The sequence below is a fragment of the Lycorma delicatula genome, chromosome 2 (genome assembly GCF_047948215.1).
Source record: "Lycorma delicatula isolate Av1 chromosome 2, ASM4794821v1, whole genome shotgun sequence".
NCBI classification, from domain to species: Eukaryota; Metazoa; Arthropoda; class Insecta; order Hemiptera; family Fulgoridae; genus Lycorma; species Lycorma delicatula.
The window spans coordinates 65166677-65188350 of record NC_134456.1 but is presented as its reverse complement, the minus strand read 5'-3'; the positions used below and the strand labels follow the sequence as shown (position 1 = coordinate 65188350).

Below are 21674 nucleotides of genomic sequence, written 5' to 3'. Positions count from 1 at the left end.
ATATGCAATGTTTTTGTAATTTTATATCTAATTATTAAGTATTACCTAACAGCCACTCAAAATACATATTAAATAATATGTCACAGAATACATCATTTTAACATATAAATAGCATCTGTTTCAACATTAACAAAATTTCATGTTACGACTGTTTTTCCTTTTCTAATTTTTGAGAGTAATCAAATGTGAAGTAACATGTAAGTACTGTAATCAATGTGTGATGTATCCAGCTTCAGCCACTTTGGCAACTTCTTGCACATATATAAAAAATAAGTCTACAAAAGTTTGTACAAAAACTCAAGTATATAAAAACACAAAACATGACACTTTTTACAGTGTTTAAATACACATATCTAAGTATTTATAACGGAAAGCAGGCACACTTTTACTACAGAGTGTCCCATAAAGAACGCAACTTTTGAAATGATCACCATTTCTGTTCCAGTAAGTTGGCAGTACTAAATGTTACACGATTTTCATCTGTTGTCTTTGTAGTCAGTAGTTATGGAGCGCTGAATAGCGCATGATTGTCATCTGTTTCCTGTATGTCTAGGAATGGAGCACTTCATGACAGAACAGCATGTTGTCATAGTGAAAACTTATTACAAATGTGGTGAATGTTGTCCAGAGACTGTTCACAAACTCTGTGGAATGTTTAGTCAACATAATGCACCGAATAAGTCGACTACGATGAGGCTAATTGCTAAATTTGAGAAAACCGGTTCAGTTGTGAACATTAAAACCTTGGGGGCATCCTCATGTTAGTCGTTCTGCAGAAAACATCGACATCGTGAGTAATAATTTTGCTATAAGTCTGGTGAAATCTATTCGCCGACATTCACAACAATTGAATAATTCCAGAACCAGCATGCAATGAATTCTGAAAGATCTGCACCTTTAGGCCTATAAAATCCAACTGAAGCCAAACGATCATAAGAAGTGGCGAGCAGCTGCCGACTGGATGCTTGCAAAACAGAGTGTATAACAGTTTCATCAAGAAAGTAATGTTCAGTGATGAGGTTTACTTTCTGTTGAACAGCTTTGTGAACAAACAGAATTGCAGGATTTGAGGCTCGGAAAACCCTTAAGTAATTATGGAGAAGTCATTATATCCACGAGTGACTGGGTAGTGTGGCATTTGGGCTGAGGGTGTAATTGGGTCATACGTCTTTGAAGATGAAGCCGGAAATGCATTAACAGTGAACGGCAAACGCTACCGCAATATGTTAAGAGAGTTTTTCATCAATAATTCATCAATAAATTTGTATGTTAATAAGCACTCAAAAGTTACATTCTTTATGGGACACCTTTACTTTAGATAATTAAACAACCTTTTTTTTTTTTTTATTAAAAAACCAAGACACTTCATGTTACTTTTATAATTTTTGAAATATTTATTGAAGGGACTACACACTGATGCCATGATAAATTTTATAACAATCTAATTTTTTTTTAATGGTTTCTAAGAATGCTACTTGAGTGGACACTCAAACATAGATTTCATGTAGATATCCAAAGAGAATTTTGGGATCACCTGTAAAAAAATTATTTTTTGAATTGACCAATTTTAAGAAAGTTCAGTTTTTTGATCTTATGATTATATACTTCGCTTACCAAAGGATTACAGTTGTGGCAGTAAAAGAACATTATGCATTAAAGTAATACAATTAAAAATGTTATGATTATTAAAAATATGATAATGATAATGACTAACCTTTTATAAAAATTAGTTTGCAAACATAAAGGACACCTTTAATATCACAACATAAGATTGTATCTTTTGATATCCAATGGACAGAAAAAATTTTGCCATCTATAACTTTTTTATCTAATATTTTTTCTAAAGATCTTTTGTGATCAGTTTCTGAAAATGAAAATAATGCATTAATTCACACAACTATATTTAAAAATTCTAATAAAATAAAAAAAATGTGAACATCTTTTTCTCCAATATCTCAGATAATTGCAGTTTTACCATTAAAACTGAAAGAAAATTATGCATGTTTAATTTATGATCTGAACAAAAGAACCTAACATTAATAATAGTTTAACTCTGTCTCACAGCAGTAAATGAATCCTGTTCAGTAAAATCACATAAGTCTGGCAGACTACTCCAGAAACAGAGCCATTAACTGAACCGTTATGACAATATGTGAGCAAACTGACTTTCAAATCCAGCAAAAACTACTAACGGGAATAGTTATTACAAAGAACCATATCACATCATGTGAAGAGATTATCTGTTAAGATAGAACATACACACAATTAAGCGTACAAACAATTATCTGTCAACATAGAAACTCTATTAAAAAGTATGACAATGTGGCTGCTGTCTGTATAACAATTTCAGCCGTGGAGTAATTCATTGGTTGTGTAAAATGTATACATTAAGTAATGCCGGATAGTCAATTATTAATAAACATTTCCTTTATTTACTTTTTAATTTGCATTAAATTAGTTAAAAATTATACTGAATTATGACATTTAGGTTAATTACACATTTTATAAAATATTAAACATTCAGGCTAGCACAGATATACATGTTAATGTTAATTCGTAAAGTAAAATTCATACCATTAATAATTCTAACAATAATTAAGACCAGCTGGTTTAATAAAAAATAAGAAGAAAGAAGTAGACAGGAGATGTCTATATTTAAGCAAGAGGACAAAGAAAACAAATGAATTTGAATACTGTCTAAAGAACTCATCTGTTCCTTTTTAGTCAGGGAGTTTGAAATCAGAAACCAACAGATTTCTAAATAATGGCTTGTCACGATAATGTCATTTGATAAAGATATCTAGTGATCTTAATACTAACACCCTATTACATTAACACTGAGGGATGAATGCATCTATTATTAATTTTTAGAGCTGGTGATAGTACACTGGTACAATGATTGTCAAGGCACTGATATACTTACTGTAAGTATGTATACAAAGTACTAAAGCCAAATAGTTAGTTGTAGGCAACTTGATTTGAGATAGTCCCCATACAAAATTTTTCAGTGAAAAATTAAACTCAATTCATAAACAAACAGCAGTAACCAATAACATAAATCATAGCTAATTAAACAAGCTTTAGAAAATGATATTCCAATAAACATAATATTGATAACAGTAAAAGATAGATAATCTTATTTTCTTACGTTTTAAAACAATTAAAAATCCATGAATGGTAGCTAAAGCAATATATTTACGACAAACTGAAACTTCTAATAAACAATAATTCAAAATCCGATCATCAGTAAACACACTTAACCATTTGCTGTCACTGAGCATATGAAGTTCACTACTATTACGACCAGTTATTACTATTATATTATTATTCATTAACTTTATACGAGAAGGAACAACAGATGGTTTAAATGATAAAAGTGCACTGTCAAAATTACTACTTAATTTCTTTGGAACTGGCCATAAATGGACGCCACCATCAGCACCACCAGTTGCAGCTAGTTGTAATTTTTCACTAAAATCTAAACAACGTACACTTCCACCTTGATGTGTTTCTTGTCTTAAAATATTATTTCCTTGTTCGTCCCATACACAAAGATATGAATCCTGAAGAACAAACAACAGTTACATTATAAAAAGTAGTTAAACTTTTTCATATGGAATTAAAAATTAAACAGTTCAACATAAAATAAAAGCTAGAGAGATAAACAATTAACCACTCACTGTCTTGGCTCAAAATGGCTAACTTTAATGCAATCAAAGGAAATTGTAGTAAAAAAAATGAAGAGAAAATGGGGTAATTCAATGACATTGTCCACAACAACTAACATTGTCCAACTATGATGATCATCAGCAACTAGTTTATTATATGTATCTTCAGTATTGGACCTTATTCTTATTTCATACCCTTTAATTTCCAGGATGCAACTATCCCAAGATGTTTCAAGAGACACATTTAACTCGAACCCATTTCAATTATCCTTTTACTTTCTGCAGAAAGTAAGAGTATTATTTAATACACAATATTACTTGATTTTATGCTGCATCATAATTCACAATGTTTTGTAAACATTTGTAACCAAAAGATTTCAATATATGTATATTGCATGCTAACAATTAACATGTAAACTGGACATTAGCTAAGACTACTGAGGCTATTTTACTGATATATGCTATATATTTCTCACAAGGAGAAGCTGTTACCATTATGATAAGCACTTTTTTGTTACAAAAAACCCCATCACCATTACACGAGCTTGAAGACACTAACAATGGCAACAAAAGTGAAATGCGATTTGGTGGTAACTACAACACCATCAGAATATATACTAATCGCAACTTAATTGAATATGAAATCAGATTGGGTACTATGTTTTCTAAGTATTCACTTAGAACAGGCTTCAGACTTAAAAAAACTGCCCATGCATACTGCAAGGTTAATCAGACCAAAATATGTCATTTATCACCAAACAGCAAATGACTGCAAAGATGTAATAGCAAGGAATCGGTAATATTAAAATAGTTGATTTTTTTGCTAAACATAAGAGAAACAATTAACCTCAAACTTCAATATTTTGTTGCAAAAATGAAAATCGATTTCTTTATCACCATCTGAAAATTGCACCAGCCGAAGACTTAATCTTCAGTCTCTAATAAAGAATTTGACAATTCCTGATTGTGAGATACTGAGTTGTAGGCTATCATGTGTAGTGGATCTACAAGGCATATGAATATAGGCTTCTTTAATATGATCCATAGTTTCCCTACTTAATCTCTGAAGTCTCACCTCAGGAGAACTGGTATACAGGCAATCTTATCCTGAGATTTGACATATCACTTCATAATACTGTTGAAAATAAGTGGATCCTTCTGTAATTCTACTTAAAATCAATTATCATTGCATTTTTATAACAGATATAATTTTAAAATATTCTAATAAAAAATACTTTTTCAGAAAGATGTTGAGGTAATTTTGTTATCTCAACAAAAAGTTATGTATATGTATACTACAGCCTGGTAGAAAATTATAGCAACGTGTGCACAGTTTTCTTAACAATAATTTCAAGAGTTTAATTTCATTTTAATGTAGTATTAATTTGGTATTTTTTCATAATATTTATGGTAACTATTTAAAATAATTCAGTGACTTACAAATAAACCCAGTAAGCATGTAACCATTATGCCACCCCCACACTTTTTTTTTGTGGAGAAAAACGCCTTTAAGTTATCACCCAGTTCAAAATAATAACATGAGGCTACTTTTCATATATTAAAATATTAGTAAAATAGGGTTAAATTTATGATGAAAACTAAGAAAATAATAAAAGAAGAAATGCAATAATTAGGATAATATATGTAACATGAATCACAAAATAATATCAAAATTTATGACCGGTTAAATCTTATTAAGTATAATAATTCTTCTTAGAAGTAACAATACCTGGTCTAGTACAATGTTCTCATTTAATAGGACATACCGTATGTCCCTTGGCAATTTAAATTTGCGATGTAAGGTCGCATCATATGCAGTCCACACGGATATGTTGCACAGTCAAGTAGCAATCGGATCGGATGAGGACAGTGGTGTGCTCTTCGTTGACATCAGGTATCTGTGAGTAGCTCTGGTATGTTCTAATTGAAATCAGCACAGGACCACTTCCTCTCGATGAACCTTTCTGCATGAAGAGTCCCATAGTAACACCATATCTTTGATGTGTCAGAGTTTAATGGAATTAATAAAATCATAGTTTGTAACTCAAGTGGTGAAAGATGGTTGGCTACATGCAACTTCAGCAGCTGAATCTACACGTTCATTACCCAGGATTACCACATGGCTAGGGATCCAGCAGAAACTCTGTGTGTTGTGACAATTTAATTTAACGATTGTATTATGCATTTCAGTGATAATAGTATGTCTGGAATACAAATCCTCTAAAGCTTGGAGTGCACTATACGAATCACTACAGATAAGGATATGACAATATTTTGATTTAATGATATTGAAGGCCATTTTGATGGTATACAGTTCAGTATTGTAGACAAAACAATTGTATACCAAGTATTGTATACCAAGTAGACAAAACACATAAGTTCTGTCATTTACAATAAAAGTGTATCTAATAGTATCATTCTGCTTTGACCTATCTGTATTATACTAATGTATCTGGGTTTGTCTCTGATAAAAGATGGTAAAATGTTTGCCGAAAGATGAGAGTTAATTTTTTATTATATACGGTGAGGTTGTAATTAAAATTAATGGGGTCAAGTTTCCATGAAGGATATATCCAGGGATAGGTTTTCCCAACCTAACCCTGTACAACAGAAGGTGGGTCAAAATGTAGAGTACATTAAATCCTGGGTATGGATACTCATTGGTGCTGTATTATGTGAATGATTTTCATACCAATGGGAATTAGAGTTTGCAAGAACTCCTTTAAGAACCAGGTGATTTGATTGTCCTTTAAGAGAGGCAGAGCAAGTGCTAGCAGCTGGTCCCACCTATCCCAAAATGATGGCTCACCACAATCAACAAGTATGTTTGCAACAGGGCTTGATCTTAATGCACCAGTGACAAGGTGAAGAAAAGAGTGGTGTACAGCATCCAGCATCTTAAACACGATATGACACACTGAAGAGTGGACGATACAACCAAAATCTAAATGGGACCGGACTAAAGAATAATAAAAATGTAAAATACATGACTGGTCAGCTCCCCACTTGGTGTAGCTAAGGTGGTAGTAATCCCGACACTGTCAGATGGTAGTATGATGTGTTCTCCTTATCCTTCTCCATATAATTTCCAATAAGTCTCTGGCTTGAGCAGGTTAACAAGTGAAACAATAACAATAAGATTAACAAAATATTAATTTGATAATCATTAACAGGAACAGCTGATCATGAGTTTGAAGCTTTACATACTTTACTATAATAATTAAAACATAAAAACTAAAAGCTAAATGACAATTGTGGTGAAAACAAATACTAAATACTAAGTATAGTAAAAATATAAAATTACCTCTCCAATGCTAATAACTCTTTTATGAGATATCATACAATTTCTGAATACTCTAGCAGAATGGCCAAAAACACAATATAATGCACATATTGAAGCCATTTTCCATTCATTTAATAATAAAGAATCACTGCTACTGTTCTTACTTTTACTCACTACAAATTCTGAAGGGTGACTTACACTCCATACTCTTATAGTTCTATCATCAGATGTTGAGCAAATACGTTGACTTGTTTCATCATAATTAACCGAAAATATTACACCCTACCTAGACAAATTAAACACTTAAAAATTTTTACATCTAATAATGTTATTAGCTCATAATTAATAAAGTTAAATAAAATACAATACAGGCTAATTATTCATACACAATTGATTTTGTGATTTGCTGTGACATCATGTAAAGGTTTTTTTTTTATTGATTTCAATCTATAAATCAAGAACTACTTTGTGACTAATTAATACAGTTTTAGTTTTCAGTTTACATCTGGATCACGTACATAACCAAATTACTTCAAAATTATCTGGATATCATAATATTGTAAAAAAAATCATTTACAGACTTTCACTCAAAGAAAAAAGTAAATAATTGATAAAACAGATAAAGATAAAATTTCAACTTCTGTGCTAACAACACAAATAGGGCATAGAAATAAATGGGGATAGAATACATACAAAAATGAAAAAAGAAGACATAGTGATCTTGTAAGATGGAATGTAACCTAATGAGAAATTACCTAAAATGGATAATCAATGTCATTCATACACACAGCTGGTTCATCATTTGATCCATTCAGATATAATGGAAACATAGCGTATTTGTTTCTACAGGTGAATCATAATATTTAACCAAACATCTACAAACACATAACATAAAAAGATGTAAACGTATGTGAAGAAACTAAAATTATACCTTGGTACTTTACTATATTCCACCACTTCACATTTTCCTGCAACCTTTGATAATTTAGATATGTGAGAATAGTGTCATCAAAACATCCTTGGTCTGTTGTAAATTTCATTGAATATCCATTGCTATGAAAGAACACACGATGTTATTTTATTTCATAAACATGCTTTCACAGACTTCTGTTACTAAATCATGTTAATTTTTTTATAAGGCTACTGCTATAACATTAGTCACTATTAATTGATCACTACTAATTCATCAGTATTGTTGAATTAATAGTGACAAATCAAATGCACATAAAAATAATTATGTTATATATTTTTTTTTTATACTGAGAAGTGAACCTGTTTTTCAGTCATGATCTTGATCTATTTTTCCAATCTGAGCTGATCAGTCATAATCTATTTTTCATATTATATGATCTTGGACAGCATCTGCACATATTTTAATGAGAAAGATGAGATAAATGAAGTGACAAATGGAAAAATGCCACACCCTTGCCAGGAATTGAACTTGAGACCAAGTAATTTAGATAACAGCGTGCTTATCTCTACACTTTTCAACCGACCTTAAAATAATTATTAAAAATTGTAAATTAACAACCTGCTACATGTACGGGCTTGACTCTCAAAAAGAAAATATCAGAATGGACAGAAAGAAATATCCTACTCACACCTGTGTTTTCTTCACTGCTGTTTCACCATACAACTTTTTTTAGAAATTTTATTGTCTTTGACAAGTTTTTAGGAAAATCTGAAATTTGACAATAATATGCTGTTCAGTGGTAGAAGTTCTGAAGTGAGACCATGGCACATAAACTGCATTTATATTAGTAAACAACATAAAAAACAAATTGTGTTTTCTTTTTCTTTTAGCACTACCTTGAATCTAGATAACAGAATAAAGGTAGGTAGATTAAATAGATTAAAGATAGGTAGGTAGGTAGATTTAAAAGATTGGTAAGACTAAAGGATAGGTAGATAGACAGTTAGTATCTATTATCTAGATTGAAGAGTACTGGCAACAGCATACAGTTTGACTATTACAGGAAAGGAAACAAGTATGCAATTCAACCTTTGATTAGTTGCATCAAGAGAATTCTAATTCTGCCAACTTATGAAATAGTAATTTCTCTGTTACTATTAATATTATAAACAGAAGCACCAATTTGCAAGAACATTTTGAGACTATGTTATATAAATAGTAACATAGATTACTTACATTATGACCTTTCAGCCGATGCAAGACAGTTTTACTATTTTCATTTTTTCTAAAATCTGGAGCCCAAACTAATACTTCCTTGTAGACAGTACCACTGAGTACTATCAAATTTTTTTCAACATCATCACCAATAATAAATGCAGAATATCTAGAAAAAAGATTAATTGAGGAAAAAACAATGTAAAGCACTTTATTGAATGAGAGAACTGGGAAAGAATAATAAAAAAACTTCTAAAAATGCAATATGTAATCTGCTTAATCTTGGAGAACAAAAATAAAAATTTTTTCAAGATCATTTTTCAAACAGAGTTCAATTTTCATTTTTATTATTGACATGCTGTTAATTTGTGACAAAGTAAATAATAATGTTATGGCTGAGGTTCAAGAACATGTGATAGATATCCAGAACATAAATTTTATTGTACTATAATGGAGTCAAAAGCCTTAAAGTATATGTTTACGCAGGTTTATATAAGAATTCTTAAATTAAGTAATATTAGCTTTCACCACTTGCTGAGAAAGTTTATGAAGATTTCTTTTTTGGCAGTTGAAGAGCCATATTTTTTCTGAAATGTCGCTGCACGACAGTAACTGAATTTGTTTTGGTTAATTCAAGCACACAAAAAGCTTTCTCTATTGCAGTAGCAGCCATCTTGCCAGACTGGTAACATGACACATCAATCAGTGACATTAGCAGCAGAGCATATATATCAACAAAAACTTTAAAAGATTCTCTGTAAGACCAAATCATTTACAGTATTCACATATACCAATTTAATTTTTTATAAGCTATCGAAACTGTATATTTCGTTTGTAATCATCCTGTATTTTAAGTCTTCAAAGGTCTAAATTTACTGGACTAAAAGTAGTTCCTTTTTAATTTTTACAAATTCATAACTTTTCTGTTGTTTTGTTCTGTTTTGTTTTTAATAATACAAGTTAAATTTTTTTTTTATCATAAATTTTATTACATCAATTTTCTCACAATTGATAAAATTTATGGATTTATTAATCATTTAACAAAGTTATTGTATTTTTAGATCTAAACGACCTTGTTTTCGTCTCAAAATTTTTTTCTGTTTTATGTTGGACATCATGAAACCTATGTGAGCTACAGTTCTGGGACCTCTTTTATTTCATTTTTAACTTCAAAAAACATATGAAACCATCAAGTTTACCCCCTAATATAACACCTTAAAAGTGTCAGTATGAGCTCACTTCACCAGGTGAACTGAAATCCGAACAAAATTTTTTGCTAACTGTAACTCAATAATAATAAGTTTGTATGAATTTTTTTCCTTATTACAAGCTATATAATTAATTCCCAAATTATTTTGCTTTTCTCTGAATCACCTTCTATATATATTTATTTATAAAAGAACCAAGATTTTCAAAACAATAATAACAAACATTAAATAATACAAATGATTAATTGAAAAATAAATTCTCAAGAAATGAATGTTTATTTTCCATGCTATTTTCTCACTGGTTCATTCTATACTCCTTTCTGCATGTAAAATGAACCAACAAGAAAACAAAAGAAAAAACAAAGTTTGCATAAAATTACGTCTGACTAAAAAATTCATATTGATTGATTCAAAACTGCACAACAATATTTTGGGCACCACAATATTTTGGGAGCTGAATAGGATCATTAATGTTAAGAGTTTCTACAGATACATGTTACAGCTAGTGAAATATTTCTCCTGATTTATGCTCCAAATGTAAAATGAAACCACACTGAAATTCTTGGAACCAAAATTTAGGGCCAAATTTGATGATTTATTTGTTTTTTGACCAGAAAAATTGAATAAAACTTGAAAGAACTGTATCTCTAATAGTTTCTGATAAAATTGCAGTAAAGTTCAAAAAACTCAAGTACAAATCTCTTTTTTAGGTTTGGCAGAAATTAAATTTGTTGAATTGCCAATAAACAAATTAAAATTTCTAATAATTTAATCTAATTTGTAGAGAATTTAATTCTGATAGTGATGTTAAAAAAGTCAGTATAAAACAAAAACAAGATTAAAAAATTTGACATTTGTTCGAGACAAATCAAACTGTGACACAAAAACTTTAAAATTTCAAACAAAACAAAAATTTTCTTCATAATGCTAAACTAAATAAATAATAACTAAAAATATAAAGTCTAAAGCAAATTAAGTTATCTGAGAATCACTTATTTTGAGATAGCTGTTCTACAATTAAGTTTTCTGAATTTCATGTAAATAATTTTGTGGGCAGTTTTTGTTCTTACTTAAGTTAACAATTTAAAATATATTTCAATCTGCTATTACATGTAATAAGAGAAGACATTATATTTATACACATTTCGAGAATTGATCCACAAAAAATACCAAAATCTAGACCAAGATATACTAAATTATAACATATTTGAAGGTATGGCAAGACATCTTGGAGAAACAGAGATGCTAAAAAAAAAATTAGTCGAGGCTGGTTAAAAATTGTTTGTAAGAAATGTAAATACTGAAGAAGAAAGCTCCTGAAATATTAGCAATATTTTACGTCTTTATATTTTTTCAATTTAAATAATTCATACTGACCACTACGCTAATTGAATTCAAAAAATAACAACTTAACCACCAAAACATAGTACCAGAAAAACCTAAAAATATTAATACCAATAGTCTTCTTTCAAGGGATACTACATCAGTTTTCTAAATTGTTATTTATTTATTTGTTTGATATAATTATAGAACTGTGTACAAAATGATGATGCAGGATCCTGTGAATGTCAGCAATATGCTATTAGTTTTTTTTTTTTTTTAGTTTTTCTCTTTTGTGTTTTGGTGGTTAAGTTATTTTTTTTTTTAATATATATATATTAATTTGCTATATAAATTCATCTGTGTATATATATATATATATATATACACACACACACACACATATAAGCCAGTCAGGACCCACTTCACTCCCTTGACTAACTAGTCAGGGAGTTCCGCCCCCTGGAATCCCTAAGCCAAGGCGAATGCTGGAGCAAATCCAGGGGCTCCCTGGGACTGCAAGCTAGCTTCGCTCACCATTCCCCAGAGCTTGCTTCACTCGCCACTCATGTCTAGCCAGAGAGGTCCTCCCCCCTGGACCCCCAGTGTGTGAGAATAATTTTGATAAATAAAAATTAAAGTATTCAGACTTTATAGAAACCTGAAAAAAAAGTGAATTACAAAAGACAGAACAATAGTAACTATGTAACTAAGTACACACAGACATGAAAGAAATTTGATGTAAATTTGAAAGAAATGATCAGTTGGTTCTGGTGCGATGCAAGAACAAACAAACTTGCAGCTTTATTTATGATATACATATGTAAACCCTTCTTAGAGAATAAACAACAAAGAACACTACTTCCATAATAACTAAACAACAGCACATTTTTATCTTACAATGCAACAATTATAAAAGAAAGGATACAATATACACTTTTCCTCACACGAGATTACTCTTACAACACTTTTATCATGCCACTTTAGAATTAGTAATTCATTATGGCCCAAAATAATTGCTAAAGTATCATCATTTAACCACTTAATATGCCAAATCCAATCTTTCGCTTCCCAAGTTAATTCATCATCTGTCAAACTATAAACAAAAAACAATTCTTTATGAAAATAAAATAAACAAATCAGCAACGTTTCAAAAAAAGGATAAGATTATAGTTAACAAAGATTGTACACATACAAGAATTAATTGTTTATTTTAGGGCTTTCATAAGACAGCAATACTATTAACAAAAACAAAATTTATAAACTAGTCACAGTAAGATATTACTAATATTTTTTAAGATCATGAAAACCATAAATTTTTTTAAACTCAATATATTTCTTAGCCTACCGGGCTGATCTAGTGGTTAACTTATCACAAATCATTTTTTTAACAGCTGATTTTTGAAGTTGAAGGTTCTGAGGGTAAATCGTAGTAAAAGTTAGCTGCTTTTATACAGATCTGAATACTAGAATGTGGATTACTGGTGTACTTTGGTGGTTGAACTTCAATTAACCACATGTCTTAGGAATAGTCGGCCTCAATCTGTACAAGACTACACTTTATTTACATGTTATACATATCACCCTCATCTCATTGGGCCATGGGGGAGTTGCTTATTATTGTTCACAATGGATATTCTCATAAAAAATGACTGGATAACACTATTTTTTTTGAGTAAGTTTAATAACAAGACAAATAAAAATTAAAAATATTGATTTACAAAAATAAATGGAAATATTCACTCATTTCTTCTGTGCCTTCTCTGATGTTATTAATTCCAAATTTAAGAAATAACTATAAATACAACTACCATTTGATCCAACCATTTCTTCAATTTTCTAAATAAAACCCAAATCAAATTTTAAAACTGTTCCTGAGAAACATTTCATCATTCTTCTTCTGCAACTTGCTACAATGAAGTTTAGCTGGCAAATATTATTATATTATTTAACATATCTAAAATACACTCAATGGGATTCATGTCCTCTACATTCATCATTTACCCCTATAGATTTTTAAAAAAATACAGTTCTAATGAATTATTTTAAATTATTTAATACTAAGTGCTTTTACTTGTGTTATCTTTTTAAATATAAAAACAGTCATGAAATCTTCAACATACATCTACTTTAAAGAAAAAATCTGAATTTGCCTCCCAAATACATATACAGCCTTTTCAAAGCCAGCTGCTCAATAATTATTTAAATATTGTTGAAATATAGTAACAGTTTACTTCATTATTAAGTTTAATTAAGCCAGTCTAAGCAGAACAAAAACGTAGCAAGTTTATGGGCACTATATTCTAAAGGTTTAAAGCTGAATTTTTCAAAACAGTCTTTTTGGTCCACCACATTTTTGGTACATTTATTTTATTTTGCAATTCTACACAGCAAGCAGTTCCAAGCTGGATGGCGGAGTGAGGGGTTAATGTTTGGTGTGTTAGAGAGGGGGAACCAGCTTGGTTTGCTCCTTCGCTCTGTTCAGTCATCAATACAGCCATGAGTGAGCAAGAGGTACCGTCATCTCCAACAATCATGGAGTTTTTAATTAATGAAGGCGTTAAACCTGCAGAAATTTTAATTTGTTTAAAGGTACAGTTTGGGGATGCTACGTTGTCCCATAACAGATTCTATACATGGGCCAGACAATTGAAGGACAGGCAAGAAATGGCAAATGACAGGCAAGGAAGGAAATGTTGTGGGAGACTTTGGGTTAGGTATAAGATATGCAAGAAGAACAAGATTGGTGGATTTCTGTAAGGAAAACTCTTTGGTAATTGGCAATATGCTATTCCAAGCCCATAAGAGATGCCAATACACATGGACACCAAGAATAAATGGAGAGAGAGGTACCACATACATTACTTTAAGATAGAAAACGGGTATAGAAATTGTTTTAAAAATTCAAGTGTATCCAGGTGCAGATACAGATTTGGACCATAATCTTGTGGTGGAAGAATTACAAATGAGGATGAAGAGAGTGAACAAAGGAAAAAGAGTAGAGAGATACTGAAAGATGGAGACAAAAGAGAAAGGCTAAAGGAGAATTATTTGGTAAATAGAGAGAGAAGGGAAGAGAACACAGATCCAAACATAAGAAGGATATATATGAAGGAGGATCTAATAAATGCCATCAAGGATGCTGGGGGTAAAAAGCAGACTAGGAGGATAAAGAAAGAATGGGTTACAGAGGTGATGCTGGATAAAATGGATGAGAGAAGAAAGTGGAAGAATGTCAGAACAGAAGAGGGTAAGAAGATCTACAGGAAACTAAATAATGAAATAAGAGAGACGGAAAGGGTGCGGCAAACATGGTTGAGAGGTGTGAAGATATTCAGAAATTGGAAAGGGTAGGGAAGTTTGAAGAGATGCACATAGTTATGGAACTGGTATTTAAAAAGGGAAAAAGTAAAACTAGAATGGAAATAGCAACAGAAGATGGGGAAGTGGTTGATGGGAAGAACGAGGTTCTAGGTAGATGGAAATGATATGTGGAAGGACTTTTACAAAGTAGATAAAAGACCAGAAATCCTAGGAATTAACGATGAATCAGAGGTGTATGAGGAAGAGAAAGGTTGTTACATTATGGAAGGAGAGGTAGAAAAAGCCTTAAAGGAAATGAAGAACAGGAAATCATGTGGAGCCAATCGGTGAAGTACCAGCTGAGCTATGGAAAGGGAAATTAGAGATACCATAAGCCTGTGTAATTTGATATATGTGAGTGGTGATTGGCCGGAAGATTTTGTGACTACTATTATAGTACCAATTGAAAAGAAGAAGTATACAATGAAACGTGAGGAATGTAGGACCATTAGCCCATAACATGCAGCTAAGATACTACTAAGAGTGTTGAATTAGAGACTATGGAAGACTGAGAGATGAATTGGGGAAGAGCAATTTGAGTTTAGAAAGGGAACAAGGGATGCAGCAATAGGGCTAATAAGAGTGATCGGAGAAAGATATATTGAAAAGCAAAGAGATTTATATGTGGTCTTCATAGATCTGGAGAAGGCATTTGACAGTGTGGAATGAGATAAATTGCTGAGAATCTTAAAAGAAAAAGGAGTCGCTTGGAGGGAAAGGAGATTAATAAGAAATCTGTACTTGTCACAGAAGGTAAAAATAAAGATTGGGAATGAGTTACTGGAAGAAAGCAAAGTTGGGAGAAGGGTGCAGCAGGGATGTTGCATGTCACAGACTCAGTTCCAACTGTTTCCTGGAAGCGATAATTGAAAAGAATCTAACTGGTAATAAGGGTGTAAATATTGGAGGAAGGAGGATAGAGTGCGTTAGATTCGCTGATGATATGGCAGTGTTGGGAGAGAGTGAGTACATGATGAATGAAATGTTAAGAAGAATAAATCAAATCTCTGAGGAGTATGGAATGAAGATAAATACAAAGAAGACAAAAAGCATGACAATTAGCAAATCAACCACAGGGCAACAATTAGGATTAGGGAAAATAAAGTGAGCAAGTGGCATCCTTGAAGTACCTGGGATGCATCATTAAGGAAAATATGAAGTGTGATCAGAAAGTTAAAGTACGAATTGCAAGGGCAAAGGAAGCATTCAGCAAAATGAGAAGAGTGTTATATAGCAAATTAGGAAGGAAATCTGCGACTAAAGAAAAAACTTGCAAAATGTTTTGTGTAGATTGTGGCTCTTTATGGGGCAGAGATGTAGACTATTAGGACGGGAGAGAAAGATTGGAGGCCTTTGAAATGTGGGTTTGGAGGAGGATGGAAAAGATCAGCTGGACAGAGAGAGTTCGGAATGAGGAGGTGCTTCGTAGAGCGAGAGAAGAGAGGGCGATTATTGAAAAAATAAAAAGAAAATGCAGTTGGTTGGGACCCTGGCGGAGGTATGACTGCCTGTTGGTGACAGAATTGGAAAGATTTGTAAGGAGGAAAGCAAGAGGTCGAAGACAAATGAAAATGGTAGACAATATAAAAAGGGAAGCAAGTTACGATAAAATGAAATGGATGGCACAGAATTAAGCAGAATGGGAAAGGCCATGTGAAAACCTGCCTTTGGGCAGAACATTTATTATTATATATATATATATAATAGTAATATATTTGATATATTTATCTAATATTAAATCTACACTAATATTATTCTATATAATAATATATATCTATTAATAAATAATAGATAAATATTATTTACTAGATATATGCGTTTGATTGAAACATCTTGTAAAATAAGGTATTAGAAAAAACATCATTGACAAAACTGGTATTTTTGTAATTTGCTACAGAGATTACACAATAAAATTTTCCATAAAATTTAAGTTTTTTTTGTACAGAATTGGTTACTTTTAAGCAAAAAAATAAATAGTTTATAGGCAAATGGGAATAAAATAAATAACTAAAAAATGATAATACAAAACATATGTTTTTCACAAAAACCTATATTATCTATTAACCTGGTTAAGACCTGGTTAGTCAATAAAAACAAAAAAATAACAAAGAAATTCATACTTATTGTCCATACCATTACAAAGGTAAACATGCCTGACCGTAATAAAATCTTAGGAATCCTTTTATCTTTTTTATAAAATATATTCAGTGTGTATAATGATCCATAACAGAAAATTTGGATTTTACTACAGAAAATCAGCAATGGAAATAGGGCAAAGAATTTTATAAATGAGATGAAGAAGGTAATTAAATAATTAACAGATAAATAAAACCTTTGTAACAGAGATGATACATGAAGAAAAAGTGAAGGAGACTAGGAATGTAGTGGTTATTTTAGAAAAAAAGAAAGGATTAAAAATACTTACTTAGATGGATAGGCAGGTAATACTATAACATGTTTGCCACCATACACAACAATATTATCTTCACTACTATCAGGACAAATACCATATATATTATGATACTGTAATACATTCCTATTAATTAAAGAAATATAGTTACCATCATTAACTGCAAACACTATTATATTTCCACCCATACCTAAAAAAAAAAAAAAAAAATTAACAGAATGTTGTTCAATATAAACAACTACCTTGTTTTACATAATAATAAAAAAAAACAAAAACATTAAGCTGTGTATTACTGAGATTATCGTAAAGTGATTATCATAGTAGTAGGATAAGAATCAAAGGTCTACAATAATATCACTTCTAAATAGCTTAGCTATTTCAGTTCTGTATCTGTAATGAGTCCCAGAACCTTCCCAGACAGGTTATAAATGTCAAACTTCGGAAAGACTGACTCCAAAAATAGAGAAATATCTCAAGAACTTCAAGAATGGTGGTGAGTTTTATAATCTCTGCAACTGAAGACAGATACAGATAAGAATATTACCCTGATTAACACCTTTCTGTTACACATAATTTTACTAAAATTTCATTCATTTAGCAAGAAATATATAGTTTACATTTAAACAAAAATGTGGAAAAACAGTTTTTACTAGATCTCTTTTTTTACGTTAAATTCTGAGCTCTATAACTTTGACGAAACAATTGTTTTAATATATGTTAAACTCTATACGTGAGCTTTAATTTTTAATCTCTCATCAAATTTCACATAATTTTAATAATTCTTTCTGTGATAAGTGTGGGCCTTATAAAATATTACGTTTTCAATTAACATACTGAAATTATTTCTTTAACATTTGTAACTTATTTACATTTTTATTTTAAGTAGAATGTAAAATGAGTTTTATAATCTACTTATAAATTAATAATTTACGTACATAAAAACAAATCTATGATCAAACCTAATCACATACCTAAATAGTTCGCGGTAAACAAGTTTTTAATACTTTAGTGTAGTTTTTGCTTATAAAGGATACTGTTTTGAATAAAAACTTTAATTAGTAGTCTTTTATCAAGTTTTCCATCACTTGTTTCTGTTAAAGATTGAGAAAAACAAGTTTTACTGTTATTGAGACAAAAATATTAAAAATTAAATCAAAACCCAGTAGTTAACTACATTAATCACATCTAATTAAATGAAAATTCAATAACCTGACCATACACTTACAGGCGTAATTCTAGCAATGTTAATGAATTTGGATGACTGCAGTCACACAATTAGTAATAATTTACTAACTTTGATAAACACTCACAAAAATGTACAGGTAATCTTATTGAAAGGTAAGCATGCAGTAGCTAAATTAAATAAATTCAACAAACACAATTCATTTTTAATTGCCATTTAGGTTCAGCAATGAGTGGTTGGAGTTTATGTCATTTTGTTGTGCATGAATAGTATTACAGATGTCATTTTATTATATAAATTATTTTTTTATGATGATCTGACTGCTGTGTGAGGAATTTTTGAATTTGAATATCAGTGAACCCTTCTAATGTAAACGCAAATACTCCAGCTTTGGGGAATTTTTTAAATGTAGAAGTTGAAGTTGACAAGAAGATGCATAAGAGAAAAAAAATTACAGACAGGTTCTGACTCTATTAGTAAAAAATCAGAAAGTATGACTGGTAGCAAATTATGTAAAATTAATCTGAATTGAATATAAAGTTGGGTATATTAATAATAATGGACACGTTTAAAATTGCGAAAGCACAGTAAGGCTCAATTATTAAAAAAAATTAATTAATTTTCAATGACATGAAAAAATTAAAAGCAAATAAAGAATTAAAATGTATTTTGTATTTTTATTTTGTATGAAATCTGGAATATACCTTACTTAGGGCCTAAAGCTACTAATTATAATTTAAATTATTCATTGGAAATTCCTTTCACCCAGGTTATGTCCCTCAAACGTTATACAGTACAGTCACCAAAAATGTTATAATCAGCACTATACTAAGTGTAATATATACTATTTTCTGACTAAAGAAGTTGTTATTTTGGTACTTTTTTGTAATCCAACAGCCACTTTTTTCTATTTTTTTCTTCAAAATAAGTGGGTATTTGGAGGAATTTGCATAGAAATTATTAATGTAATCTAACTACACTTAACCTATGCTCACAAACCTATCTTTTTATTTCTACATGTCAATTTTCTTCAAACACAGGTCTTCAAAATGTATCTGAGAGAGGCCTATAAGATTACATACTTATGATTATAAACATAATTTAAGAAAAATTAACCTACACTCGCTTCGCTCGCTAACCTTGACTTGTGAGCGAAGGAAGTGAGGTTAATTTTGGTTAGAATATATTTATAATTTCTCTGCGAATACCTGCAAATACCCATTCATTTGGAAGAAAATACTGAAAAAAGTGGCTATCTTTTTCCAAAAAAGAACCATTTTTTATATAATTATGGACTCAACCAACAATCAGCCAATTTAATATCAAAGGTTAATTAGACATCATTAGTAAAACCCACCAGGTTGGTCTAGTGGTGAACTCATCACTGTAAATCAGCTGATTTCAAAGTTGAGAGTTCTAAGGTTCAAATTTTAGTAAAGGCAATTACTTTTATACAAATTTGAATACTAGATCATGGATACCGGTGTTCTTTGGTGGTTGGGTTGATTTCATCAAAATCAGAGGCGAGTACCTAATTGAATATAATTACATCTAGACCTATTTTTAGATGATAGGAATAAGCTTAGATGCACAAATATGTGGATGAACATAATTTTGACTTATCAAGATAGGCAGATATTGAAAAAAGAAATGGGCTTAAAGAGAATATTAAAACTTGATAAGGGCAAGGAGGATGCTAGTGGGAAGTAAATATTTCCTACACAAAATGGAAATTTAGCTCATGATGGTTAATTCATAAAAAAGGTGATAAATGGAAATGATGAGAAATAGAAGCAAATTGTGTATCACATAAAAAGTGTTTCTCAAATTGCAAAATTTGTAATTGTAATGTGGGTGGTTTGGTCAAAAGGAATGATATAATAGATTCTTTTAATTTTATAAAAAGTTATAATTCCTTTTGTTTATGAAACATTCTTAATGTTATAATTGTAATATTAAATAGATGACTATAATGGAGTGATACCTGTATCAATGTATATATATTTAAACACCAGCAACTGATACTTATACTGATACGCAACTGATTTACCAAACATAATAATTTTCTTATATCTCTTATATAAATTACTGGCTGAAAATATAACCACATTTAAAAGAAAAATTAAGAATAGAGATGGCTTTGAAAAATGAAGCTGGGGAAATAATATTACAGTACTCAGTAATGCATTTATGGAAATTATTAAGAACTCAATCAAATAAAGTTACATGATTATAAAACAAAAAAACATTTAAAACTTACCAACATACAAATATTCACTAATAAATTTAACAGTAGTAACTTTAATCTTTAATATATTGCAGGTGATAATTTCTTCATCACAAACCATTATATCTACATGAAATTTCGTTACAATCAAAAATATTAACTTATTAGTTTAATCCAAAATTTCCTTTATAAAATAAGATAAGCAAGTATCGTTAAAAAACTAACAAATACTATCTCTACAAATCCAGGAATTTATTGCTTGAAGATTTTTGGGAAAATAACATGCATAAAAAAGAAATAACAATATATTATCCTAAAATATTAGTGAACTTTACAACTCGTAGACTAAAACTTAAACTGGTCTAAACATAACCTATACAGCAACATCATAACATTCTCGCACCGATATCATTGTGATGTATTGTAAACTTATCGATACTGTACATAATGAAACGATGCTTTAGTATTTAAATTATTATCGAATAAATGAACAAACGAAGAATTCTCTCTCTCAGTAATAGGTAAGGTAGGTGTCAAAATATTTAATCTAAAACAGTTGAAAAAGAACATGATGTCAAAGTAACTGATACTACTCGATATCAAGCGAAATAGAGTAGTAATTACTAAGCGTAATGGTTACACGGATTTTATATTATCTCGTTTCGGCTTTTTCCTGTGTAAGCTAGAGCCTGTTTTTTTAAAGTACTTACCACTTTTCATGTTGCACAATTTATAAACTATGATACTGTTTTTATATATTGTACTTTGTAAATTTGTATTTGGTGTATTTTATGAAAAAAATCCGAACTTTTTACTTTGCATTGTTTACTCACAGTCATTTTTGAATAGTAATTTTGAAAAGTGAAAAGTAACAGAGTTTAATT

At 30.4% G+C, this 21674-nt stretch overlaps 1 protein-coding gene across 2 annotated transcripts in view; it reads right to left on the bottom strand.

Annotated features, from left to right (window-relative positions):
- LOC142318878 (tRNA (34-2'-O)-methyltransferase regulator WDR6) overlaps positions 1-21346 on the bottom strand; it is a 55579-nt gene extending 34233 nt beyond the window's left edge. Inside the window, exons 1-7 of one of the 2 annotated variants that reach the window (XM_075355467.1) lie at positions 20824-21345; positions 17396-17570; positions 12536-12703; positions 9101-9248; positions 6973-7233; positions 3149-3563; positions 1715-1864 (exon numbers count right to left, since the gene is read on the bottom strand). In XM_075355467.1, coding sequence (XP_075211582.1) covers positions 1715-1864; positions 3149-3563; positions 6973-7233; positions 9101-9248; positions 12536-12703; positions 17396-17570; positions 20824-20911 — 1405 coding nt within the window. In that variant the 5' untranslated portion in view covers positions 20912-21345. Of the gene's footprint in view, positions 1-1714; positions 1865-3148; positions 3564-6972; positions 7234-9100; positions 9249-12535; positions 12704-17395; positions 17571-20823 lie in introns of both variants that reach the window. The other variant, XM_075355468.1, reaches the window with a different exon arrangement.
- Positions 21347-21674: the final 328 nt, after the last annotated feature.